Source organism: Melanerpes formicivorus, unplaced genomic scaffold, assembly GCF_026170545.1.
Source record: "Melanerpes formicivorus ecotype bairdi unplaced genomic scaffold, bMelFor1.0.p_v2 SCAF_3, whole genome shotgun sequence".
Lineage (NCBI taxonomy): Eukaryota > Metazoa > Chordata > Aves > Piciformes > Picidae > Melanerpes > Melanerpes formicivorus.
In genome coordinates, this window is record NW_027142355.1 from 16,376,848 (window position 1) to 16,398,549 (window position 21,702).

A 21,702-nucleotide genomic window follows, 5' to 3' on the forward strand; every position below is an offset into this window, starting at 1 on the left:
GTCTCCTGCAGCAAATTGCTCTTGCATTTGATTTGGGGCAACCACAACAAAGAAAGGTTTTGTTTAAAAGGAATTATTTTTGTGAAAAGTTTTGATAGGCCAACATTTTCCAGAGAAGAAAAAAATCCAGAGAAAATTCCTAACCAGCTCTAGTCTACACTTTCCAGAGAGATGTCATGCCCATACAACAGAAATTGCAATGTGCATGGAAAAGGAGTTCAGAAAGTGTAGTAGCATAATGGCTGTAGCTCTGTGTCACCTGCTAAGAATGCCCACAAAGGCAATATCATAACTGAGCAGACAAGCACAGGAACTCTGGTGAGATGATCAGCATCCTACAGAAACACACTCAGGGTGGGGGAAAAATGACAGGTTTTACTACATGTGCTGCTGCCAGTCTTATTTGTGTTTGGTTTTTTGCTTTGTTGTTTGTTTGTTTTTTTTTGTTTTTTTTTGGGGGGGGGGAGAGGGGATGTTTGCATTTTGGTTTGTTTTTCTTTACTTGTCTACTCAGACAAAAAAAATTTCCACTTTAAAATCTTATTTAGATTTTTTTTTTTTTAAACTAGAAAACATAGTCATGTCTTGTAAGCTATCAATATCACTTGCCATACACATTGCCTGATGCCCTCATCCTTTGCCCCAGGATGCTGCACGTGCCTGCTCTTACTCTGTGTGCCCCTGGCATATTTTTCCCTCAGTTGTGGCTGTCTTTTGTTTCTGTCTGTGCAAAGGTCTGACCCTCACAATGTTGCCGGAAGGAAGGAAGGAGAGGTTTGTAGAAAGCTTTGCAAACTTTTTTTTTTTTTTTTTTTTTATTCTTGGCCTTAAACGTCCCCCAAGAGGGCCAATAGAATCAGAGTTCACTCTTCAGATATCCAGTCCAAGGGGGACACTTCAGGAAAGAAATTCAGCTTAAGAGCTTCCAGCACATGATTACTTATTGTTTGTTCCTACCCACCCCGGCCCCCCTCCAATCTCCCGGATTGCATTGGGAACGTCTAATGAAATTACAAATATTTCAGTCTGGAAACAGCACGTTCATGCTGCTGAACTTCAGCAGCACATTCACCTTCAGCAACGTACTATCTTGTGTTTGGGTATTCCTTGTCAACTTCTGTTATTTAACATGAACTCTTCCACTTGGAAATGGGGGATACATGTTCGTATCCTGATAACATCCAGGAGCACCTATGGGCAACGATGAGATTTCCATCTCCAGCTCTCAGTGTCTCCAGGACTCCCCGTCCTGAGCAAGCCCCGAGTTCACCTTCACCAGGGGAGGAGGTGACAGGAGGCAGCGACCTCTCCGCAAACCACCAAAAAGTGCCGTGTTTTCCCGCAGACCGCGTACACCCCGCCGCAGGCAGAGCGCGGCTCGTCCCGACCCGCCGCGCTGCCCCCGCAAGCTGCGCACCGCAGCCCTCCCCGGGCGCAGCAGGCGCCTGGGCGGCCACCGGCGCACCTCAACCCCCGCCCGGCTGCTGGCTGCCGTGCGAGGTGCCTGACCCGCCGAGCAGGTAGGAGATGACAGGCGCTGGAAGGCGCCAGGGTCTCCCCGCCTGCTCCACCTGCGCGGGGGGGTGGGGGGGGGTGGGGGAGAAGGGGTGGGGGGTGCTGCCGGTGCACCGCCCCGAGCACCCACCCTCGCCACGGCATAGCGAAGGAGAGGGAAAATGATGCAGCTTTGAAGTGGAGGGGGTCGCTAGCGAAGTGATAGAAAAACTAACCTGCCACAGGGATGGTGATGGGAAGCAGCAGCAGCTGATGGAGCAGCAAGGCTGGCAGGAGTTGGGTGACCCACATGGTGTTGACGGCTCCCCCGGCGGCTGGCGGGGAGGAGAAGAGGAGACGGCTCCTCGGAAGGACCCAGTGCACAACCGGTCACTAGAGGAGGCAGAGTGAGCCGAGCTGCTTTTTATTGCGATGATCTAAGTTTGTTGTGTGATTAACTGGAAAAATCTGGGTCCCAACTCCCTCTTACGGTAAGAAACTGTTTAACAACATCCCCTCTCTGTGTCTTCTCCTCCCCTCCCCAGGATCTGCCTCCCCTCCCGCCCCACAGCCAGCCCAAGGATAGGGCTCACCGCCTCATCCCTCCCTCCATCCTTCCCCCCCTCTCTCCTTCCCCCTGCCTCCTTCTCTCTATCCCTTGGAGGCTCAAGAGGTATAGCCCATCTCAGCCAAGCCCCTCAGCTCTCACCCTGGGGCTGGTGTCTGCTGCTGTGAAGAGCCGTGGAGCTTCTCCCCAGCGCTTCCTGGCTATGTAGACACCTTTGCCCTCTCTCCTGCAGCCAGAACAAACTTATCCCTCCCTGCAAACATCTCCCTTCACAAGCTCCCCTTTTCTCCACCTGCCCCTGAGTACCACCCCCAGACAGCATCCTTGTCCATAGCCCTTTCAGCAGGACTCTCCCATCTTCTGGCAAGGGGAAAGGCAAGACCAACTTCCCAGTAAGAAAACACCTTGCCTCCAACCTGCTCCTGGCTGACTCTGGACACTAGCTTGGCCTTTTCATCACCCCCTTTGGCCATCTGACAAATGCCACTTCCCCAAAATTGTGGCAACTCTGGGGAATTTAAAGGTCAAGTATCAGCTGGTTGGCATCATTCCTGAGAGATGAACTTCAGTCTAAAGTGAGGCCTGACCTTCCCTCTGTTACAGACAAAGTGGTTGTAATCCTTCTGTTGCACTTCATTTTAACTTCATGAAAGCAATGAGATGGTTTTTAGTTTAAAGTCATGAGACTGTCCTTTGTGACACATAAGTGTTCAAAAAGAAACACTTCAGGAAAAGTTCTGCCTGATTTTAAACTATTCCTTTCTCCCATGCACTCATCTACCATCTATGCCACAAATATGTGACAACACAGGAAAATGTTTCCTTCCATTTTCCACAAATAAATCAGAGACCTGCATGTGGTCCCATGCCATGTGAGTCAGAAAACAGATCTCCTCCATCCCAGACTCCTTTGCCTAGTCTTACTCTCCATACTGCTGATAAACACCTATGAGTAGAACAGTTTTTCTTAAAAATTAGTTGTTTCCCACCCAATGTATACCTAGTGGCAAACCACAAAATTTCAGTTTGGGAACTACTGCCCTGGTAAGTGAAAGAAAGGGGAAAGAAAGGGATTGAGAGAGTCTGTGAAGAAAATATTTTGTACTTTGGACAATACAGGGGGAAAAAGTTTGTGTGAGGAAAAAAAAATAAAATACACCAAACCCAAACAACTATCTGAAATCTGCAGATGAAAATAATTTCTGGCTTGTTTTACTTTGTCTTGTATTGTTTTGGTTTTTCTGTCGTTGTTTTTCTCCAAAGAATATAAGTTAATGTACAGGGGTTCCTTAGAGATGCACAACCTGCGAAAAGAGGCCAATGACCTTGTGTGAAACCCTTGTCCACTGTAACTGACGGAACATTAATATCTCACTTGGTGTTTGTTTTCTGTTTTTCTTCCTATGCTTAAAGATAGACAAAAATATAAACAATAAAGGAACAAAAATAAACAGCACCATGCTGAATCCAAAATAGTGACATTGTGTTAACCAGAGGTATTTGACTTGTGGTCCCTGAATGTGATGAGTGACCTTTGTGTAAAGTACAAAATCCATTACCATATCCCAAACCATTGAAGTCAAGCAGATTTTTGTGCCACTGCCTTCCCTGAGGGGAGCATTTGGCCTTTAGTCAGAATTCTTCTGAATTTTAGGAAGACTTCTGTTGTGTCTCTTGAGGACTATGTTGCTTCTTAATGGAGAAATTTTACTATATGTATTTCTATTATTGATACATACTTCTGTAATCATTCATGATGTATTTGCAGTTCTGCTTGAGATATCAAGTCATGGGCATAAGCTTCCTTGGTGGCATATGTTATGCTGGGCAGGTGCCACTCCATAGTCCTTGTTCTTCATTTGTCCAATTTTAGGAACCTGCAGGAGGACACTTTCATCTTTTACGTGAGCCTTGCATATCTACCCATAGTGGACACTGGAACACACAGAGTGGAAGGACAGGGACAGAACAGGGATTAGAAGGAGAAAGATTCTATAGAGGCTATATTCAGATATTCTAGTTTAAGGCAGTCAAAACAAAGGTTTGCATCTGGATCTGGGAAATGCAGCATAATTGTCTTCTTGCCCCATGTACTTTACAACTGAAGCATTTATTTTCCACCAAATTTTACCTTGAAATGTACTTCAATACAAAGGAAACCTGAAAACATCACATTTTGTTTGTAAGTTCTCAGAAAGCATTTCATGTTAAAATTCAGCCTACACATAGAAAAACGAAAGATCTAATAATCATGACAATCAAAACGTTGTAGGGTTTGTGCAAGAATATGCTGCTATGTTTTCTGACCTTTTGAGGGCATGTTTTCTGATCTGTAAATCTGTTTCTCTTTTTATGTTTTTTGGGATTAACTGAGGGTAGGGGTTTTGAGCTTTCTTTTCATTTTTTCCTTCTATTTTTTCTGGCAGCTGTACAAACCTGTGCTGATAACCTGACTTTCAAATCAGTGTAGCCCTGTATTAGGTAAGTAGCATAACATTTCTGTAAAATGTATGTTAAAAGAAAAAAGTTACTGCAAACTTTACCAAGGATATATTTGCTCTGGACTGCTTACATGGGTAAAATAGTGTGAAAAACCTTATTTTGATTGGAAAACTAAGCAGACATGACCAAATACATAGAAGTTGCTATATTTATATTCCCTTTTCTGACCGTAACCACAGCTGGAACATTTTTTCAGATGTAAGTTACTATTCAGAAATGCTAGATACTCACAGTTCTGGTTGGGAGTGTTCCCCCACACAAAGTAATATTGTCACAATTAGCCTTAATGAAAGCTTTTCTAGATGAATGTGGTGGGTTGAAGTTTCCCCTCCAACATTAACTTTGCCCGACCAACTCAGTTAGAAGCAAATGAAGCTGTATTTACAAGCAAGAACTACACTCTCTAATGGAATGCAGGAATGGAAGGCTGGGATCAGAGTGGCTGGAGAACTCCCAAACAGAGAGGGACCAGGGGGTACTGATTGACAGTTGCCTAAACATGAGCCAGCAGTGTGCCCAGGTGGCCAAGAAGGCCAACGGCATCCTGGCCTGCATTAGGAATAGTGTGGCCAGCAGGAGCAGGGAAGTCATTGTGCCCCTGTACTCTGCATTGATTAGGCCACACCTCGAGTACTGTGTCCAGTTCTGGGCCCCTCAGTTTAACAGGGACATTGAGACACTTGAACATGTCCAGAGAAGGGCAACAAGGCTGGTGAGATGCCTTGAACACAAGCCCTATGAGGAGAGGCTGAGGGGGCTGGGATTGTTTAGCCTGGAGAAGAGGAGGCTCAGGAGTGACCTCATTGCTCTCCACAACTATCTGAAAGGTGGTTGTAGCCAGGAAGGGGTTGGTTTCTTCTCCCAGGCAACCAGCACCAGAACAAGGGGACACAGTCTCAAGCTGCACCAGGGGAAGTTTAGGCTGGTAGTGAGGACAAAGCTCTTCACCGAGAGAGTCGTTCGTCATTGGAATGGGCTGCCCAGGGAGGTGGTGGAGTCACTGTCCCTGGAGGTGTTCAAGAGGGGATTGGACGTGGCACTTGGTGCCATGGTCTAGTCATGAGATCTGTGGTGACAGGTTGGACTCAATGATCTTCAAGGTCTCTTCCAAGCTTGGTGATACTGTGAATATGTACAAAATATACAATATTAACAATATTATACAGATATTTACAATTAATAAACAGCACAAGGACCCCCCAGGCCAAGCACCAGGGGAAGCTACTAGGTTCTCCCTCCCTTATCCCCCTTACCCCCCTGTACAAAAGGCATAAGAGAAAGAGCAGAGAAGTTAGACTTAGCCAAAAGTCAGCCAATAAGCAGATTATCTCTCCCAAGTGAAGCACAACAGCCAGAGATCAGAAGAGAAGAGGAAAAGAAAGAATTGTTATGGGTTAGGGTTAGCTCCTCTTATTCTAGACATTTACCCAATGAATTTGTTTAGAATAATCTTTTGTTTTCCTTTTTACACCCAATAGTGTTTTGTTTATATTTTTCTACTTTTCTGCTCAAAATCTGTAACTAAATTTTAAAGGCATGGCCTAAAACCACCACAATGAACCAACATCTATTATATAAATTACCTCATGTTCAGAAGAAATCTTTTTACTTCTTGGTTTATCTTCTACAGGTATCACTCTGTCAAGATCTTATATTGTCTAATAATAATAATAATACTATAAGCAATTGCATTTAGAAATTATTGTTCAATACTGAGCTGGTACATAAATGAGAAAAAAAAAAAAAAAAAGTCCTAGCCTGCCTAAGAAGTTTAAACCAAGCAATTGTGATTCACATTTCAAGTAGGATTTTTTTTTAAACACACTGATTTTAAGAGCAGAAAGGGAGCAGTCTGAGCTAGGGACTGTGGGATTCAAGGCTGCTGGGAAAGGCCGAGTTTAAACAGAGCTACAGCATATGCTGTTTCAATACTTGCTGAGGCACCTCAGCTAGAAGCCCAGATGGACACAAAGCACTCCCGAGCTTAATGCCCAAGCCTCCTTTATGCAGAAAGAAGTTAAATAGCACAGGAAGGCTAAAAGGAAGAGGGGGAAGAAAGGGGATAACAAGATCCAAGCACAAGGATTAATGTCTAGTTGAAAGCAGAAGCTCAGAAACTCCCCTGAGTCCACTGTTTTAGATTCAGCCAAAAGGATTTTGCATGTCATCGTACTAAATGCTGCAGATCTGAACTGCTAGTCCCAGAGAGCAAATTCACCACACCGGTCAAGTGTTTAGAAGCCCCATGCAGTGAAGCAGGAGAGTGTGGTATCTGAAACTGGGTTCCTTGTTGATTAGCCACCAGGGAAAACCAAGGATGAATACAAGAGCCACACTTCCTTCTGCAGTGTAGGCACTGACTTACAATCCTGAGTCAGTCACATCTGCAAACACGGCATTTGCAGGTATAATTCTGTATGTATTTAATAATCTAAACTGTCTAGCTTTACAAAGCTTCTTATTCCTTCAACCCATGTCAGAGCTTATAAATAAAAGTCAGGAGCTGTTACCTGGCTTTGTAGGCACAAGATGTGGTATGATTTGGTTTGAAGCTATACAGTTTCACTCTATCCCAAAATGGGCTTATGCAAGCAGCTTCACACCTTGATGAACACTTTCAAGGCACAAGCATGAAAAATAACACACGGCATATGAAAATACATAACTGTCTAGATTAGAGAAGGATCCAGGGAGACCTAATAGACATCTTCTAGTACCTGAAAGGAGCCTACAAGAAGGCTGCAGAGGGTCTGTTTCCAAAGGCCTACAGTGGTAGGGTGAGGGACAATGATTCAGAATGAGAGGAGATTAGATTGGATGTGAGGAACAAATTCTGCTCCTTGAGGGTAGTGGAACTCTGACAGAAGGTTGTCCAGGGAGGTAGTTGATGCCCCATCCCTGGAGATATTCAAGGCCAGGCTCAACAAGGCTCTAAGTAACTTGATCTAGTGGAGTATGTCCCTGCTTACTGCAAGGGGGTTGGACTAGATGACCTTTGGAGGTCCCTTCCAACCCAAACCATTACATGATTCTATGATAGTTTTATACACAAATGCATGGTGCTGGATAAATCAAAATATGGTGTTGAAGTTGCTGAGATTAAAAAGGAACATGAGGTCCAAAGTGACTTGTTTATGCTGGTTTCACCCATTGTAATTTATGCATATTTATAATATTTAAACATATAATTCACAACTTTCACCACACCTAGCCCCCCAAGTGCTTAGGTCTAGGTTTTTAAACCTTAGTCAGGTAATCCAGCATCCATCCCTTCAGTCAGTTAATACTGTAAAACCTTTGCGGTTTTCCTATGTAAGACATATTGTAACTGCTTTTTACATATATGTCATATGCTAACTAGATGAGTAAGTTTTGGTATGGATGCTATTGAAGCCATTCGTGGCGGGGTACCCAATGACATCTGATGATAATACAGCCCTTCAAGATCACTTTGCAAATTAGTCTTTCAAATACTTTGGGAAAAAGAATAATAAAAGAAAAATGCAAACATCTATATAAACCACTTTGCCATTAGTAGGAAATATCTGATCAAATTTTGTCTGATCAAAACTTAGATATTTCCACACCTAAATGCTTTGTATTTACACGGAGGACCCAAAATATCCCTCACTCTACTTGGGAGAATTGTTCCTTGTATGTACTCAGAATTTAGATTTGACTGAGGACATTTACATTTGTTTGTTTCTTTTTCTAATAATCTGCAGTGCCAAGAAAGTCTAGAAAGCATCATTGGCAGTACTGGTAAACACATTCTAAGATAATATGTCTGTATTATTTAGGACCTAATTTGATCTGCAAAACTGTTATAGAAGATTTTATTTTATTTTATTTTATTTTATTTTATTTTATTTTATTTTATTTTATTTTATTTTATGTGTGCAAGAATGGAAGAAAAAAAATGAACCTCTCTTTGACCATAGTTTAGTAAATCAAGTTGTGGTGCTGGCCACTGGAAAACAAAAACAAAATAAAACAAATCAGAAGCTGTCTCCATTTGATATGAAGCCAGAGCCCTTGAAACGCGAAGTTTTCATGCCATAGTTACTGAGTTACTTCTCTGAGGACAGTTCCTCTCTGTAGTATATAACCAGTCAAGTATGCATCAATTTGTGCTTCTTTATAAGTATTCCATGTTTAGCAAATAAAGAAGTGGTTTATTTTCATGCTTATTAGAAGATATCTTCTTTAGGAAAAAGTAGTCTGAACATCAAAGATTTGGACAAATTAATCTGTGGTTACCACCCAGTCTTCAGATCTCCTTTTCTTCCAGCTGTCAATCTTTTTTCATTCAGAAAGCATTAATCCCTTTGCATATTTAGATTAACTACAAAGATTATTCTGAAAATCTACATGTGTGTGTATATATTTTATGTATTTATATATATATATATATTTAAGTGCATTTAATCTCTTTTATTGTTGAAAATTTTGAAAATGATCTTGAAGGTCTCTTCCAACCTGGTTTACTCTATTCTATTCTAAAATATCAACCCAAAGTGTTCAGCAGCTAAGGAAATCTCCAAATCAGATCGATTTTAAAACCACCTGCATTTTAAAGCAGTTTAATGATTTTTAGGGCCTGAGCTAAAGTTTATATATATGTGGTTTTGGCAATACAGTCATGCTTACTCTAAAACTTTTATATGTACAGATAATTCACCCTTCCCACTGCATTCTTTAAGTCAGTGGAAACCAAGAGTGTACTTAAGAAAAACCACTGAACATATCTGGCTGGATATTTTTCAATTAACTGGCTAAATTCTAACACTGAAAGCAGTTTTTCTAAGATGTACTTATGTGTTAAATTCCAAGCTGGAGAACAATTTTCTTATTTTCTAGAGCACCCATTATTTCTTTTTTTTTTCTCTTTTCAGTAATTGCTTCTATTTTAAAGACAAAATACACTTCTTAAGGCTTTCAAATTACCATTTTAATCTATAAAAATTTAATATCTAAAATTATAATTTTTGTTTATACATTAAAATAAATAATAATGTGCAAAAAAAGATATAAATAATTTGAATAAACAAAAAAGGGTTTCCAGGGGAAAATTATTATTATTAATAATAATAATAATAATAATAATAATAATAATAATAATAACAACAATAATAAAAATAATGCAGAGATGTTGATGCAGAACAAGGCACTGTTTTGTTTAACTTCAATGTGTGCTTTTAGGTTGGGAACGATTTAAAACAGGTTTTCTGTATGAGGTATTTACTCTAAAAATGTTATTAATATCTTTCAGAACAGTAGACATTTTAAAATGTAGTTTCATTATGTTTAGAGTAACATTGTGAATTGAGTTCAGTAGTTTGAAAATCCAAAGACAAAAGATTAGCCCTTTGAATTCCAGAGAATGAAGACTTCCAGAACTTGCTTGTCAAGAGTAAATTCTCTAGGATTTCCTATCAAAGAAGAGAATTTCTGCCTCGGGTTCTGTGAAAGATTTTAGAAAGAAATCTAAATTAAGGATAGGTGGTTTCCTAGCTCTCTCAGACATGGGAGCTCAGAGAAAACACAAGCAAAAGAAAAGAATTCACAATTCATGACTATAAAGCATTGACTTTTCTTGGCTTAAGAATTGTAACCCCAGAGACAGAAAGCTTTGCAAGACATCAGAAAAGATGTTATCAGAGGAGGAATTTCAGCCTGACTTCTTGTCAAGAGCAAGCTTTAGGTACTTTATTTGAAACATTCTTGTTTGAGATATGAACTTTCTAATGCAGCTACTGGAAAACAATCAAGTAGGGAAAAGGAGTATGTGGCTACAGAATCCAGACAGGAACTCTCCAAGGAAGACTAGGAGAGGCAGTTATATTTCTCTGCTGTTTCCATTCTTTACATACTAAAGAGAAACCTTTCTCCGTAAAGTTTTCTCCTTTCAATATCTTACCATAGGTGGTGCAATGCTGGTACTGAAGTGACACTGGTAACAGTGTGATAGCTCGTCATTTGTCATGCCAATAAGCATATCCACTTAGATACTCACAAGTCCACAAGTCCATGGGACCAGATGGGATCCATCCTAGGGTACTGAGAGAGCTGGCAGATGAGCTGGCCAAGCTGCTCTCCATCATTTACCACCAGTCCTAGATCACCAAAGAGGTCCCAGGTGACTGGAAACTGGCCAATGTGATGCCCATCCACAAGAAGGGCCGGATGGAGGATCCTGCAAACTACAGGCTTGTCAGCCTGACCTCAGTGCCAGGCAAGATTATGGAGTAGATCATCTTGGGGGCAATCACAGCACACCTGCAGGACGGCCAAGGGATCAGGCCCAGCCAACATTGATTTAGGAAGGACAGGTCCTGCCTGACCAACCTGATCTCCTTCTGTGATCAGGTGACCAGCCTGGTGGATGTGGGGAAGGCTGTGGATGTACTCTATCTGGATTCCTTCTCCCATAGCAAACTCCTGGACAAACTGTCAGCACGTGGCTTGGACAGCAGCACTCTGCGCTGGGTTAGGAACTGGCTGGAGGGCCGAGCCCAGAGGGTGGTGGTGAATGGTGCCACATCCAGCTGGCAGCCAGTCACTAGTGGTATGCCCCAGGGATCAGTTCTGGGCCCAATCCTATTCAATATCTTTATTGATGATGTAGATGAGGGGATTGAGTCCACCATTTGTATGTTTGCAGATGACACCAAGTTGGGGGCAAGTGTTGATCTGTTAGAAGGTAGAAGGGCTCTGCAGAGGGGCCTTGACAGGCTGGACAGATGGGCAGAGTCCAATGTGATGGCATTTAACAAGTCCAATGTGATGGCATTTAACAAGTCCAAGTGCTGGGTGCTGCACTTTGGCCACAGCAACTCCATGCAGTGCTACAGGCTGGAGTCAGAGTGGCTGGAGAGCAGACAGACAGAAAGGGACCTGGGGATACTGGTTGATAGTAGGCTGAACAGGAGCCAGCAGTGTGCCCAGGTGGCCAAGAAGGCCAATGGCATCCTGGCCTGCATCAGAAATAGTGTGGCCAGCAGGATCAGGGAAGTCATTGTGCCCCTGTACTCTGCATTGGTTAGGCCACACCTTGAGTACTGTGTCCAGTTCTGGGCCCCTTAGTTTAAGAAGGACATCGAGACTCTTGAATGTTTCCAGAGAAAGGCAAGGATGCTGGTGAGAGGCCTTGAGCACAAGCCCTGTGAGGAGAGGCTGAGGGAGCTGGGATTGTTTAGCCTGGAGAAGAGGAGGCTCAGGGGAGACCTTATTGCTCTCTACAACTACCTGGAGGGAGGTTGTAGCCAGGTGGGGGTTGGTCTCTTCTCCCTGGCAATTACCAACAGAACAAGAGGACACAGTCTCAAGCTGCACCAGGGGAAGTTTAGGCTCGAGGTGAGGAGAAAGTTCTTCACGGAGAGAGTCATTTGTCATTGGAATGGGCTGCCTAGGAAGGTGGTGGAGTCACCATCCCTGGAGGTGTTCAAGAGGGGATTGGATGTGGCACTTGGTGCCATGGTTTAGTCATGAGATATTGGGTGATAGGTTGGACTTGATGATCTCTGGAGTCTTTTCCAATCTTGTTGATTCTACGATTCTATGATCATTTATTGTCGCTAGACAAAACAATGTGATTTCACTTCATATATTAAAGAGCAATGGCAACAAACTATCTTTATTTTCACCTGAGATTATTTAATTCTTATCTCCTTCAGTTATGGAAGCAATTAAGATAAACCACTGAGGATCCGCATTAAGTACCCACAGGAAACATAGTGCTGTGTCACTCAGCTTGAAATGAACAACATCCAAACTACATTTTTTATAGTTTCTCCAGAAAAAAATAATAAATTAAAACTGTGGTATTTTTTTTTTTACCCAGATTAAAACAGCAAACACACTATCTTTGATTAATAGCTATTTTATGGCAAAGATGTTTGACATAGCCCCATTGAAAGGACTGGTATAAAAATCTGACTCTGCTTCTGGAAATAATCTTCCAGTTTCAACAGGACCCATAATTAACCAAAATTTTTAATGCTCTATATCACATTTTTAAAATCTTTGAGCACTAATTACTCTGGTAAACCACTTACACGCTTCATTGCCAGTAGCAGACATTGTGTACGGAATTTAACATTTTCTTTCTTCTTTTTCTCTTTTACTCTCTCTCTCCATTAACCTCTCTTTTTAAATTTCTTTTTGCCTTTCTTTTTTTATTTCCTTCTATTTTTTTTCCTGTCTTCCAGGAGTTTTATTAAACCCCCAAATCTAGCAACTGTGATTCCTGCCAGCAAGCATTTTAGGTGGCATACTGAGATATGGTATGATTGTGTTGTCTGCTTTCCTGACTTTGTAGATATCAGAAGGACTGCTGAAACATGAACTTAAAATAGAACCAGAAAATAGGTTTCTTCAAAGTGCAGTAGATTTTAAAAGAAACATTTTAAGGAGGTAAAACAATAACAGCACAAAATGTTCTGTCACTTCTGTATATCCATCTAGTACAGGCAAAGTACTGGCACAATAGCCAGCATCCTATTAAATTTTTATTTCCAAGGATCTCCTGTTACAGGGAAGCTAAAAGACAGAGTTTAATAGCAGAGAACAGCTTTTATACCAGTCACAAAGATCACATCTGAAGCTGTTACAGTTGGGAGCAGGGATTACAGAGGGACGAATCAGGAATATGCTCCCCAGTTTGTATATTGTGTAAGCTCTGCAGGATCCTGCAGACCAAAAAGCAATAACTGGTGTAACTCCAGAGTTGTCTAAATTTTGCTTATAGCCATTCTGTCTTTCATTTAGAACCTTAGCTTCAGAAAAGCATATAAAAGTCTCCTTAACATACTAATGCTCATGAATGTTCATTACATTATGCTTGTAGGTTTGCCCAAAAACTATAAACTAGCTGTTGATTTGTGTGACACATTTAAAGAGATAGTAAAACATACTCACAAATTTAAATCTTTGGTTATTTCTCATTTCATAGAATCACAGAATAGCTTAAGTTAGAAGAGACCTTGGAGATCATCTACTCCAACCTTCCTGCCATGGGCAGGAATGCCTCTCAACTAGATTCAGCTGCTCAAGGCCTCATCCAAACTGGCCTTGAATACCCCCAGGGAGAGGCATCCACAATGTCACTAGACAACTTAGTCCAGAGTCTCAACATCCTGTACTGAAGAGCTTGCCGAGATCCACTCTAGACCTACTCTCCCTCAGTTTCAAACCATTCACCCTTGTCCCTTAGGAAATGTCCCTCTCCAGCTTTCCTGTAAGATCCCTTCAGGTATTGAAAGGCAGCTCTAAAGTCCCCTGGGGTTTTCTCTTCTCTAGGCTGAACAACCCCAGCTTCTTCAGCTTATCTTCACAGCAGAGGTGGTCCTGCCCTTTGATCACCTTTGTGGCCCTCCTCTGGACTTGCTCCAACAGCTCCGTGTCCTTTTTCTTTCTATAGGACCTGTAGACAAGTATTCAAAATAAATTATTGAGTCTATTATTGTTTATTTATTTGTTTAAATAATTTTAAACATAGAAAAAGTAATTGTGAGGACTTTTGACTCCAAAATAACTTATTAACTATTGATCAAATGATCAGAATTATGTGGAAAACCGATTTAATTTTATCATCAGCCAAAACACAACAAAAATTCATTAAACACAAATCTCAGCTTTTAAAAATCAAGTCTGAATGTATAGTTGGCTTTTGCGATGTCATTCAATGAAGACAGAAAAGTACACACTCAAGCTGAGAATTTTAGGTCATCTGGGCAGCAAAACTTCCAGTGAAGTAGAAACCACAGGGTTATGAGTATTCAATCAAACATGTCTATAACTGCAACAGGAAGGAAAAGTGTTTTTCAGTGGTGCATCACCCTGTTTAAGCCAAGACTGATCACATACTAGATGAACAATGAGTCAATGACACAACCTTCTTTGTGAGAAAAATCTTTGCAAACAAGAAGGCTGTGGAGCAGTAATTACAGCTAAGGGAAAAAGCAGGTTGTTTATTCATTATTTTAAACTAGTTAATAGAGCACATATGTTATATTTTAAATAAAAGGAACACTGTGTTATATCCAAATTTAATATGTCCAAGAGAAAAAGTGTAGTTACAATAGGTTGTAAAAAAACTTTTCCACTTAGCATGTCTAAATAATAAATGCAGATGTACCATCTGTGTTTGGAGTGGAAGGTTGCCTACCCACAAGTCCACTTTAAAAGGCATTTTTATGTACACACCAGGGAAACAAAAGTGAAAATAAGGAGCGTAAAATAACTTTCAGATATATTCTAGAGTCCAGGAAATCTGCAAATACATTACAAGAAGGAAGGCAGATCATTGATAGTTGCACTTCCATCATAAATAGATGGGAAAAGAAATTTCTGCTTGCATCATACTGTGTTTCTGCTGTGTTACACCCTGTATTTCCTACATATTTCAATCTTGTAGTCCTCCGTTCTTAACAAAGGAAGCCCACATTCCTGAGAACACATGCCTCCTCCTGAGAACACAGCTGTTTGTCTCTGTGCTGCCTTCAACTACCTGGCACATCCCACAGCAACCAGCTAATAATATGTTTGCCATGTTTGTTGTGTTGACCTGTCCTTTCATAGAATCGTATATTGGTTTGGGTTGGAGGGAAACTCCAAAGGTCATCTAGTCCAACCTCCCTTCAATGAGCATGGACATCCTCCACTAGATCAGGTTGCTCAGAGCCTTGTTGAACCTGCCCTTGAATATCTCCAGGGATGGGGTCTCAACTACCTCCCTGGGCAACCTCTTCCAGTGTTCCACTAACCTCATGGTAAGGAACTCGTTCCTAAGATCCAATCTAAATCTCCTCTCGTTTCAAACCGTTGCTCTTCATCCTATCACTCAGGCCTTTGTAAACAGCTTTGTCTGTAGCTTTCTTGTGCGCCCCGTTCAGGTACTGGAAGGCCTCTATTAGGTCTTCCCAGATACTTCTTTTCTCCAGTATTTCTTTGTAGCATCCTTAGATATAGGCATTTTGGGACACAATTGATATGACTGGGTAGAATAAAATTTCAGAGCAGCTTTCAGGTTGCCCTCAAAGTACCCTGAAAGTATTTACTTCCTTTCAGTAGGATGCCTACTATATTGACTTGTCTTCAACATAATTACATTCAGATTAAATTTGTTCATTTATTTAGATTACAGAAAGGTAATGGAGTTAACTGATGCACGCAAGGAAAAAAATGCTAAGAATTAAAGAATTACATTCAATGAGGCAAAACTGAAACAGAAGGAAAGGTCCATTCTGTAAGTCTATTTTAAAGGATTTCTGAAATTACAAAACAATCAGAACTTCTTGATAGATGTCAGAATTTAAATGACATTTCCCAGTTTGAAGAAGTTTCTAGATATTTTTGAATTAAATCAGAATGATTGTGTAATGGAAATAATTCTAAAATACAATAGAATTAATTTAGAATTAAAAATCTTAATTGCTGCAATCCTATGTTTTTTTTAACTACTCTTCCCCAAAATGCCAGTTTTTGATATTTCAGCAAAACCAGGAAGAAAGTAGAAAAGTGGGGGTAAAAAAATAAAAATCTTGTGATAATGAAAAGTAATTTTCCTTGTCTAGTTATGTTTCTCGTTAGATAAGGCATGAGCTGAGAGCTCAGGAGGTTGATGAAACCAGCATTCTGGTCATAACAGCACACCAAAGGTATAAATGGATCCACAATTATAACTTAGCTAATTTTGATGTATTTGTTATCTCCCTAATGTTCTGTGATTTGTGTAGGAATCCATATGGGAACATATGAACGTGATATGTAAATCTTGATATGCATTATGCCCATGAATAAAATTCTTAATCTCACTCACTTTAGTTACTGGTTGCAGCAATTCTTACCCATAATATCCAGAAGGTGCTGTGAGGCTCTGTTCATTCATTAAAACCATGAAATCTGCTTTGTATGATCAGTGCTAGATTCTGCAACTAAAAAAGATATGTACTCATAGGTTTATATCTCATAGAGGGAAATAATATTTATTCTTTATATTTGCATAATCCTATTTAACAGACTTAAACCATAATTAAGTAATTGGGAGCTTTGTCAGCATTTTGTCAGAGCAAGTACAGGGGAGGGCCACAAAGATGATCCTAGGACTGGAGCACCTCTGCTATGAGGATAGGCTGAGGGAGCTGGGGCTGCTCACCCTGGAGAAGACTTCAGGGGTTGGACTAGATGAACTTTGGATGTCCCTTCCAACCCAGACCATTCTATGATTCTATGATAATAGACCTGCCTTCTGATAACTGAAGGAATCTTACAGGAAGGATGGAGAGGGACTTTTCCTAAGGGTATCAAGCAATTGGACAAGGGGGAATGGTTTGAAGCTGAGGGAGAGTAGGTTTAGAACTTCTTCTTAGGAAGAAGTTCTTCAGTACAAGGGTGTTAAGACTCTGGAATAGCTTGCCCAGGGAAGTTGTGGATGCCTCCTCCCTGCGGCTGTTCAAGGCCCGAGTGGATGAGGCCTTGAGCATCCAAGTCTAGCTGGGAGGCATCCCTGGCAGGGAGGTTGGAGTAGATGATCTTCAATGACCCTTCCAACCTAAACCATTTTGTGATTAAAGTTTCTTGCACTAATATTGTAACTGTCAGTCTTTGACATTTATTCCTTAATTAAATAATTTGTTTTATTAATAGTAGTCAAATATTTAGGAGACCAAGGATATAAAATGTTTCTTACTTCCCTGGAGTCAGAATTTCATGCAGAATATTTTATTTAGCTTATTTTTTCAGATTATTTTAAGTTTGAGGTTTAGGGCTTTTTGTTTTGTTTTAAGTTTTCTCCAGGAGAAGAAACCTTTAGGAAAAATGAAAGAAGAAAAATTAAAAAAAAAAAAAAAAAGCAAGGAAAACTGGGATTATAAATAAACAGTTCTTATCTGAAACACCCTCAGCAGACAGCAACCTCCTCCCTTCATTAAACATTCAAATATATGATTGTCCATGAAAATCAGATAGGCATGAGGAGATTATTCCAGTTGCCAATGGGGTTTTGAACCATATGGCAAACAGATACTGCTCGTATGATCAAATTTCTGAGAAGCTGATTTGTTAAATCCAAACAGAGGAGCTTGCAGTCAAAAGTGTATTTACATCATAGCACCTTCCAGTTTTTATTTGTTATTATCACCACTGATAATGTAGTTTCTTATGATATGCTGTTTCTTTATTTGACAGTAACCTACAAAGTGGGAGATAACAAATACACAAAATACAGGATCTGAGTGGTCACTGTTGCTGAAATATGAAGTAAATGAAACTTAATTTCTTGTAATCATAGCAAGTTACCACAAATATTATTTCAGGCATGTGTGATAATCCTGGGCTTGCACAATGGGCCATTCCAAAAAAGATTTCTTTTGGTTTTGTCATATTACCTCTGCCACACATCATACCCTGCTAGGGTAAAGCCTGTCAATTGATTTTATTGCACACAGTTGCAAAGGCTGTTAAAATCCCACCTTTAAGAACTTAGACCATATATATATGTGAGGTGAGGTTCATGCTGTTTCACTGCCTGCAACTTTTTATTTTACTTGAAATCCTAAATTGCTTTCTCATTCTACAGAAATGTTTGCAAATTTCCCAAAGAGCACTTCCTTTCCACAGGAGAGGCATGTCATGTTTCTTACCATCCACTCATGAAGGAGAGTGATAATTTGTGGGGATAATTTGTGCTGCCCAAATAATGCAACACTTGCTTCTTCAGTGCAATAGCATTCATTCCACGACAGATACAGATCATATTCCTTTCTTCCCTCAGCTCCTGGTTTGCAGCCAATAACACCTAGGGAACTGGATCAGAACATCTGTCCAGCCTTTCTCCCTAACATGAATTACAAGGGATCAACATTGTTTCTAAAGAACAAAAAAAAAGAAAATAAAATAATCTAGTTTTCCTCTTCAAATAATCTACCTTACATTATATTTTCATATCAAAACACAATAACGAATGACAACACAAAGGACATAATGCTCTTCAAAGAAGTGATCTACACAATGAAGAAATAAGAGAGTCCCTTTAGCACAACCCAAGCCCACCTATTTCAATATAAAGAAAAAGTGTTTGAAGAAAGAACATCAGACTTCATCACTACAGGAACTTAGAGAAAGTCTGTGTTCTTAAAGTTATTAAGAAGTCATATCTGAATATCTTTCAAGACAAGAATTATGAAAAAAAAAATAAATATGTAAACTGTTCCAATAAAGAAATCTTCACCTTATGACTGTTTTGCTGGAAAGACTTCAAAATTTTATTGCCCTGATGCTTAGAAATGCTTAGATTGTTAGCGTTTTGTTTTCATGCTAAGGGTACTCAGGGATAAATTTCTTGTGCTTGAAATGTAGCCTAGCTTAAATACTTTTCTGTCTTCCTTTATTGAGATGCATTACCAGGGAAAAATATTATAATTCTGTCTTTCTCCAGGACAAATGGACTGAGCTCTTTCAAGCAGTGTTCACAGAGCCCAAATTTAGTTACCTTTCTCTACTTCTGCATTTGTGAATGATGAACTATAGGATATTCCTCTGTTACGAGATCCACATGTAAGCCTGGGCAGATTGTACTGTTGAATTTCATTCTATTCCTAGCATTTAAGTCATAATTCTTCCAATAATAATATTTGTATTTAATCTTCTTGATGTTAACAGTTCTGCTAACCCTATCTCAGGGCAAGATTCAGCCACACAGCAGCCTCCCCTCTGCTAAGCTTCAGTTTACAGAAGAAAGATATTCAGATACCTGGACCAGATAGGGGCTGTGATGTGTTCTAGGTAGGTCATCAAAGCAAAGTGAAGAGCTGGGACTTTTGTTCGTTATGCAGTATAATTTGACATCTAGTCTAAATACATCTAACATGTTGCCTAAAACTCCTGTCATGCTACCATTAACAAGCTCCACAGAAACTTGTTTACCTTTTAATTCTGTAGCCACTAGTAGAAATACTAAATGACATTAGCTCCCAAGAACTGCATTGTCTCTAACCTGATAGTTCATAGAATGGTTTGGGTTGGAAGGGACCTTAAAGACCATCGATTTCCAGCCCCTGCCAAGGGAAGAGACACCTTCCACTAGACCAGGTTGCTCAAGGACCCATCCAAGCTGGCCCTGAACAACTCCAGGAAGGAAGGCATCCACAACCTCCCTGGGCAACCTTCTACAGTGTCTCACCACCCCCACTGTTAAGAATTTTTTTCCTAATATCCAGTCTAAATCTACCCTCCCCAAGCTTCAGTCTGTGCCTTGTCCTATTAAAACAAACCTTCAGGTGGTTCTCAGAGCCTCCTCCTGTGTTAGCTGATTGAACCATGGTGGAAGAGCCCAGGGGTGGCACTGCCTGATGCCCATGTTCTTCACCCTCCAGCTGTTTGGGCAAGGATCAGTTCAGGTTGATGATGGGGTCTAGGCGTGCATTCAAAACTGCCTTCATCACAATCTATTGTTATCTTGCTTTCACAGATTTATAATTGATTTTGTAGTCATAAAATTTATGGTTTCCTATGTGATATAACATTAAATGTGCTTTGGATATACACACTGCCTAGAAAACAGTGATATCAAAAGGCTCCTGTCGGCATGGCATGATTAATTTTGATAAACTCATTGTGTATTATGTCATTTTCTGTTTATTGTGAAATCTTCAATTACACTTTCCTCCAGGTGTTTCACATTACAAAGGTTAAACAATTGTTCTGCAGATCTCATTGCCTGTAGATAAAATTTCTGCATAGTATATCTTCTAGCTACAAAAAACACTTCAGCTTGGTAATTTTTTTATTAGTTCTTATTGCATCTCATAAGTCAGTTTTTATAAAGGTCTGAGATGATTCTTACCAGCCCTTCCAAATTCAGTTTTTATCTGCACAACACATGAATACAGGCACGGTTGAAAGACCTTTAACTTGTCAGTGCCAAGATGGGAATTTTCAGACACCAATCTAGATCTATGGGTTTGAATTGTTGTTTATAGAGGCTTTTATCCATTGATTTTAAAGGAGAGTAGGAAAACCAGGCTTCTGATTGCTTTGCTTAAGTGCTTAACACTAGGGAAGCTCTGCTAGGACCCTGAGGGCAGTTAAGGGCCCTAGTGTCCGTGATTGCACCTGAGGTTCCCACTGCCCTACCTACATACCAGGACCCCATTCTAGTCCCAGGGGCAGTAGTGCCTGCACTAGAAAGGCCATAGAATACTGTCTTGAACCCTGCCACAGCCCTGCCCCGTTCAGCTGGACCCAGCCCATGTTGTCTCAACCTGTCCTCAACCCATCCCTGTTTTCACAGCTGGCCATCCTAGACTGACTTTGACCCTAGTTCTCCTCATTGGCTTGGATCCTGACCCCCACCTGAAGGCCAAAGTGCTGTGCCAGCCTTGGCCTGTCACTGTCCACAAGCAAGTGCCCAAAGCCAGGGGCTGGGACTGCTTCTGCTACCCATTGTCTTGCCCTGCCCTGGTTGTGAGGAAGAGACCCTGGTTAGCAGACCCAGTCCTACTGCCCTGGAGAGCCCCTGACACCCTCATCCTCTGGCTCAGGGAGCCACCAGCCCTGACAGACCTTACTTCTGGGGTTTACTTCTATTGTAGAGGTAGAACTTCTAAAATTCAATCTATCTTCTCGTTGCAGTAGTTACTCTGTTGAATGTTTGGGTTTGCTGCCACCTTACATTGTCTTTTATCTCTACCCTTCATTGAACAGAAGTCAGACTTCCACATTTTAGACATTATCAGAAAAGTCTTTTGCTGACTTGTTTTATTTTCCTTTGTAAAGTCAAACTCAGCTTAACTTTTAAAAATTGTCACTTTGTACTTGCACTTTCTGACCTTTAAAGTATATCTTCCTTTAATGACCAGCCCTTTCTCCCGTTCCAGATAGGTTCCCTGTTTACTTCTAATATTCTTTTTTTATGAGATCTTTGTTTATCTAGTTAGGCCTTTAAAAAGCTTTCTTAAAAGTTTTTTTTTCTCTCTGAATGAGATGCAATTCCCAGATAATTTTTGTATGTTTGACTTAGATATTTTCCACTCTCTCCACTGAAGCTTTTAAAGCTATTTATTCCAGCTAACTTTGTTAATTAATTTTCTTAATTGTTAAAGTTTGTAAATTGGAAACAAAAAAAAAACCAAACAAAC

At 40.5% G+C, this 21,702-nt stretch overlaps 1 protein-coding gene and 1 long non-coding RNA gene across 4 annotated transcripts in view; one reads left to right on the forward strand and one right to left on the reverse strand.

The window, feature by feature from the left end:
• HGF (hepatocyte growth factor) overlaps positions 1-1,971 on the reverse strand; it is a 66,591-nt gene extending 64,620 nt beyond the window's left edge. Inside the window, 1 exon segment of the mRNA XM_068167782.1 lies at positions 1,731-1,971. Within this exon segment, the coding sequence (XP_068023883.1) occupies positions 1,731-1,806 (76 nt within the window). The 5' untranslated portion in view covers positions 1,807-1,971.
• LOC137456398 (uncharacterized) overlaps positions 1,677-21,702 on the forward strand; it is a 47,692-nt gene continuing 27,666 nt past the window's right edge. For 2 of the 3 annotated variants that reach the window (XR_010991025.1, XR_010991026.1), the window contains exons 1-2: positions 1,677-1,985; positions 4,489-4,543. This is a non-coding gene — a long non-coding RNA (uncharacterized lncRNA). Of the gene's footprint in view, positions 1,986-4,488; positions 4,544-18,338; positions 19,124-21,702 lie in introns of those variants that run through there. The other variant, XR_010991027.1, reaches the window with a different exon arrangement.